Genomic DNA, 6,387 nt, shown 5'->3' on the forward strand with positions numbered 1-6,387 from the left:
CTTACCAGGATAACGGAGCTTCGGACGGCTTCCGAGACGCTCTGCCGGAGCTCCGCCGCTGTGCCCGGCTTGCTCAGCCTCTTGGTGAATTTCCTGACCTCTGCCATGCTGGATGGTGCGGGGCCGTGTGTGCCGATCCGTCCGTGTGTACACAGGGCTGGATAGTCTGACACTCCGATCTTCTCTCTCCGCTCCTCCTCCTGGTGGTGATGATGATGATGCTGGGGGTTCTCACTTTGATTGCTCAGAGCTTCATCATCATCATCATCAGAGAGCTGTCACTGGGGTCACATCCTGCTGCTGCTGTCTCTGCTCACCCATCAAAGGACTGGCCTTTAAAGGGGTAGGTCGCCTTAAAGAAGAACTCCAAGCTGAACCCTTGCAGTGGGGCTACCCCAGCACTGCAGGGGGTAACTGCTCACTTTGGTCTAGGGCAGGGGTGGGCAACTTGGTCCCTCCAGCTGTTGAGGAACTACAAGTCCCATGAGGCATTGCAAAACTGACAGTTACAGGTATGACTCCCAGAGGCATGTTGGGATCTAAGGTTCACACCTATTCCAGTGTGTTCCAAGTCAATGCACCGCAGCACCCCTGCACGCAGTGCTTGAACTATTGTTTACGATCGCACTGGACTGGAACGCAGGTATTGTTGTGCCATGCGCTCTGATGCAGGAGATCTCACTGCATGCAGGGGGGGGTGGCTGCGGGGCCATTGACTTGAATATACTGCCATGCCCCCTTACGCCCCAGAACACAGGGAGCTGGCCAGGATACGTTCCACTGGAATAGGTGTGAACTTGCCCTTATAGTTAAAGCACAGCTGGAGAGATGGAGTTGACCAACCCTGGTGTATGGGCTATAATAAAGAAGTAGTACTCACCCGATCAGTGACCGCTCACCTTGTGTCTTACATTGGCCACACACCTATAGATTATCTGCAGATTTTCTATAGTCAGATGGAAAAAGTGCAACAGATTCCTCCATCTACGCTAAACTGTGTAAATGGCTTAATCTCCCACTGGGCCAAGCTTCAGTATCTTGCTAGTCGGTCCCGCTGGCTCTAAAAATAACTGAACAATGCCTGCATCCAATCACAATGTTCAGCCGCCGACAATAAAATTCTAAGACCGCTGATGGGCGGTCCAGACTTCTTATGTCATCCAGGATTCTGTTAGAACCAGTGGTGCAACAATCACCATATCGACCCAGGCTGCTGCTATGGGGCCCGGCCAGGACATCCCCCTGGTGCTGTACAGGCCGCCTGGGTCGATATGGCATCTCAGGCTGCTGGCTGTCACTGGCGGCTGTGAGGAGGAACACGCCGCTGTTCAGATTACTGACAACCTGTCAGTGATCTGTGCAGTGGCGCGTTCCGCCTTACAGCTGCTGCAGAGTCACTGGCAGCCATCAGCTGCAGGGGAGGAGGCATCGGCAGCGAAGGAAGAGGCGGGGCCCAGCGACAGAGGAGAAGGAGGTGGAGAGCGATCGCGGCTGACTGGTAAGAGGGTTTGACCAGCCCACCTGAGACCCTGCAGAGCCCACCATAGAGAGTATATGGCGGGCTCTGCAGGGTCACTCTCAGGTGGGTTGTTTGGGATATCAGGTGGGCAAAACTAGAAACCATAGGGCCCCATATAACATTTTGCTATGGGGCCCTGTGATTTCTAGTTACACCCCTGGTTAGAACACCATGCACCCAACAGGCGGTCTGTCCTGCCATCTGGACAGGACAGAGAGGGGGAAAGTATGGTCGCAGCATCTGCAAAAGTAAGAATCATTTGGAGGACAGCATTTTATTGTAAAGTCAAAGCTGTGATTCAAAATGATTTTTTTTTATGTCAATAATGAACTAATCCTTTAAATGGAAATGTCTGCAAACAGCTTAATACATGAATGAAATACATACTGTATACAAGAACTGTATTATCTGCCACATGATTCATATTTCTGCCTTCCCAATGGTAAAGCTGAACACCAGGAGACGCAGATATTGTCCAATATAAGAGCCATGTGTATTCTTAAACTGGCTATACGCTGGTTGAATTTTAGCTCAGACCTGCTGACCCAGACAAAATGTAATCAGTGTGTGGTACTGTCGGCAAAAATTGATTTTTCAGTTGACCTTTGTCAAAGGAGATGGGCTAAAAGTCCTTGGCTGGACAATGACTGTGGTCAATCAGCTGCAGTCAGGGGCATCCCGAGACTGGGTGTCACCCGGAGCAGAGACCGAGTAACACCCCGACGTGACATCATTGTGCATATGTGTGACGTCACCACCGCATGCGCGCTCATCTAATTGACACCTGCCGGTGGCCATCTTAGTGATGAACACCGGCAGAGAGAGGAGGGGACGTTCACCCGGCGGGGTGAGGTATGCTGCCCCAGGTCCCCTCCCCTGACACTGTCAGGCTCTTGATCCATGACCGAGTGCTCGACTTTTTAGAGGGGGTGACACCAAAATGACTACCAGTCATTTTGGTGTCACCCGGGTGATTTTTTTTCTTGTTCAGCATATCTCATATAAGATCTAACAAGCCATTGTCAATTCGAAGGTCATTTTTAAATCTGCAGATGTTCTTAAATCAATACTCGATGATCCTGCCATGAAGGTCCTCACTCAGGAACTTATGCCCTGTCACACTGTCACTACAATTGGCCCTTTTAACAAGCATTAAGCAGGCACGGTCTACTGTTTCCACCGTCAGACCATCTGCCCTGAGATATGCCATAGAGCAACATGAATGTAGATAGGAAGTGGCGGCAATAAGATAGCAGGACGTCAGCAGAACTGAAATGCAACAAAGGATGAATAACAGTATTTTATTTTCCTATTGTCATTCTGTTAGGGCTTACTCCTACTTTACTTTGCCTGGCTGTCATGATGAGGATTTAGCTTAAAGTGGAATTTTAAAACTTTTGTTTCAGTTTTGGTTTTAGAGATAAAGTGAATTAAGTTAGAACTTCTGATTATTGTTATTGTTGTTGGAAATGCAACAGCATACTGATTGTATCACTGAGAGTCAGAGATGTAATATTATCTTTTGAGCTGTAGATGGCACCGTAGTGCATTGTTAGTCTCTATGCTTATGTACACATATCTATGACATATACAGGACGTTCTGTATGATGTATAATGTTATACACTGATACAATGTTCTTCTAAGCAAGGAGATCCTAATTCAGCATTCCTCAAGAGCTCAGTGCTGCATCTAAACACACAACCAACAATTTTCTATCACTGTCTGTGTCCCTATCGAGATAGTTCCCAGCGCTTCTTGTCCTCAGAGAAGCAATACGTAGAATTCACCCAAAAATGATGGTAAATCTCTCTCCTCTGACAGTTGTCACAGGAAGAGGTGTCCCCAGTGACAGATATCTCCTCTACTCTTCTTCTGTGGTACCGTTGGAAATGTTGACTTCCCTTCTCTTTCTCTTCCTCGGGTAAAATGGTCTTTAAGGCAGTCAAGACACGGCAATAAAAATATAAACGGGGTTCCATGCAACAGGAAGTGAGAGTGAATCTCCCTTACCAGGACAAATAGTAGGGTGAATTTCCTCAGCAAGAGCTGACTGCAATAAACATTTGGCAGAGGGTAGAACACTCTCCACTCTATCCAAAACTAAATAAGAAAAGTGAATAGCAGGGTTGCTTTAACCCCTTGCTGTTGGCCAGAGGCAGCCTTTTAATTGGGTTGTGACGCTGGAGACGCTCCTGGTAATTTGGTCTCTGTGATTGGCTGCACAGTGAAGATGTAATTGGGAGTCTGTCCTGATTGTAGGTACATCAGATTTTGGTGACTGCTCGGTCCTGGAAGTGCCAATTGGCATATATTCGACAACTGGGCATTAAGGTCCACCCGCCGTGCTGGTCCATATATAAGCATTGCGCTTTCTAAAAAGGTTTTGATGATTGTCTGGGCGAGTGTCTACAGGCATTTGCTATACATTGGACTTGCTTTAGCTGCACAATCATACAGATTTTTGTGGTGGAATAGCACAAAGCACACATGGATCTCATACTGACCTTCTAACTCAGGGAAGGGCACCTATGGTCCTTCAGCTGTTGTGGAACTACAATTCCCATGAGGCATTGCAAGACTGACAGTTACAGGCATGACTTCCAGAGGCAGAGGCTTGTTGGGACTTGTAGTTAGCTGGAGTGGCAGAGTTGTCCGCGCCTGCCTTAACTGATCTCACAAGCCCTAAGAGAGCAGTATTAGGGTACAATAAGTAGTTTGATGACTTGGAGGGGCTTTACAGTGCTTCTGTCTGCATTTGTGTTCACTTGATATATATTTCCCATGAGCCAATAAAAGCTTATCAATATGTTGTTCTAAAAAGGATCCGGTCAGCACGGGTCACTTGTAAAGAATTAAAAGAGGCTCTCTAAGTGTAATGAAAGAGGCGTTATACTTACCTTTAGGGTGGGTTCACACCTGGGCGCGTTTTTTCTGCTAGTTTTTTAGCACGTTTTTTCGTTCAGTGAAACGTGCGTTTGACGCTCGTTTTTATACCTCCCTGTCGGTATGTTTTTTTTTTCCCTTTATTTTGTCTATCTTTTTTTTCGGGGTTTTTTTTTTTGAACTTTCAAACTGCCGCCGGTTCCGTCCCTGTACGACGCGGCCGCTCGCAAGGAAAACCCAGATGTCAGCAGCGGTCAGAAGACACAGGGGGGATCGCAGGCAAGGGAAGTCCTACGCTGTATTCCGAGTGTGGCTCGCGGTTACCGCTTTGTTAACCCTGAGCCACACTCGGAATACCAATGGATACGTGCGGAAAAACGCCCCAAAGAAGCTCCTGTACTTGTTTGGGCGTATGGCGTTTTTTTAGCGTGTTTCCACAGGCTGAAATACGCCCAGGTGGGAACCATGCCCATAGGGATTCATGGGATTTCACTGTTTGAGCGTTTTACAGCGATTCGATCAGCTTTAGGGTGGTCCGTTTGCAAATGCTTCTTTTTTGCTGCTCGCCGGTGTTGTATCGAAAGTTCCAATTCCTCGAGATCTCCAACCATCTGACCTCCGGTTTAGTTAGAAGTAAGAGGTTTGGCCGAGAAGGCTGTACTGCACGTGCGCCACCTGTGGCATTTCTCTATACACATACTACACAGCAATAAAGTATTAAAATGAACTAGGGTCACACGAATACAGCACTGTATTAATCTGAGCTGCCCCGCTCAATATGGCCGCTGCTTGCGGCCATATTGAGCAGGGCAACTCAAATTAATAACGTGCTGTATTAGTCTGACCCTAGTTCATTTTAATACTTTATTGCTGTGTAGTATGTGGGTAGGGAAATGCCGCAGGTGGCGCACGTACAGCACAGCCTTCTCGCCCCAAACCCTTAGTTCTAACTAAACCAGAAGTCAGGCAGTTGGAGAACTCGAAGAGTTCGAGTTTGACAGAACACCGGCCCATGCAGGTAACAACTGGCTGGATGGGTCAGATACCTCTTTACCCCACAGAACACAATGGTGGCAAACAAGCTGGTAGGAGAAACCATAGTGTGCGGTGGGGGAGCAGGTATGTTACATACACAGGCGTGTGGAGTCTGCAGCGGCCGGTGAGTACCAAAGCATCATTTCAACATACGGGTCACCAGAAAGGTAAGTATAGTAACTCTTATTACAGGTATGTAATGCTTTACAAGTGACCCTGTGCCAAGTGTTTGTCAGTCTTAATAGTTTCTACAGAACATTTGAAGAGTTACATTGTGCATAACTTGTGTTCCTTCTCACACTTGCTGGTTCCTGTGCACCTGCTGTACATAGCACACTGGTCTGCAGTTGTTTTTAGCTCTAGAGCACCATCTTGTGGTAGAAAAGAAGAAAACAAATGAGCCAGCGAACAGCTAGACAGCAAATCCGTTTCTTCTAAAGCTGTGCATACACAGCCCATGCAAAAACAGTATATGCAAATCATGCCTGAGTAAAAGCTTCAGTATTCAGAATAAACCCTGCGGAGAGGGCAAAGTTAGATGAACTAGCAGTTTTAGATGGACTTGACAAACAACTTAAAGCTGAACTCCAGCTAACACTTTTTAAAAAACTACAGCAAGTTTTTTTTTTTTTTTTCCTTTTGGGATAAAGGTTTTACATTAATGAATAAAAGCTGCCACTGGACAGCTTGGTCTGTTAAAGGAAGTTGAAAAATAGCAGACTTACTGGTAAATCAGCAGGTAAAAAGAAAAAAAAATCCAAATAAAGAAACGAATGCAGCCACCAAATCTAAGGATTGGTAAACTTTAATCGATTACAATTTTGCTTTTGGGTTTAGATACTTTAATGAGCTGCAATCTGAAACTTCCAGGTGTGTCACATATCATGTCCCCTACATTGCACTGCAGTTTCTCCAACCGACCCCCATGTCACTATTTTGTAAATTTGAG

General features: G+C 46.5%; 1 protein-coding gene across 1 annotated transcript in view; it reads right to left on the reverse strand.

The window, feature by feature from the left end:
• DOCK11 (dedicator of cytokinesis 11) overlaps positions 1–107 on the reverse strand; it is a 197,325-nt gene extending 197,218 nt beyond the window's left edge. Inside the window, exon 1 of the mRNA XM_018558995.1 lies at positions 6–107. Coding sequence (XP_018414497.1) covers positions 6–107 — 102 coding nt within the window. The remainder of the gene's footprint in view (positions 1–5) is intronic.
• Positions 108–6,387: the final 6,280 nt, after the last annotated feature.

Source organism: Nanorana parkeri, unplaced genomic scaffold, assembly GCF_000935625.1.
Source record: "Nanorana parkeri isolate BGI_ZX_2015 unplaced genomic scaffold, ASM93562v1 scaffold373, whole genome shotgun sequence".
Lineage (NCBI taxonomy): Eukaryota > Metazoa > Chordata > Amphibia > Anura > Dicroglossidae > Nanorana > Nanorana parkeri.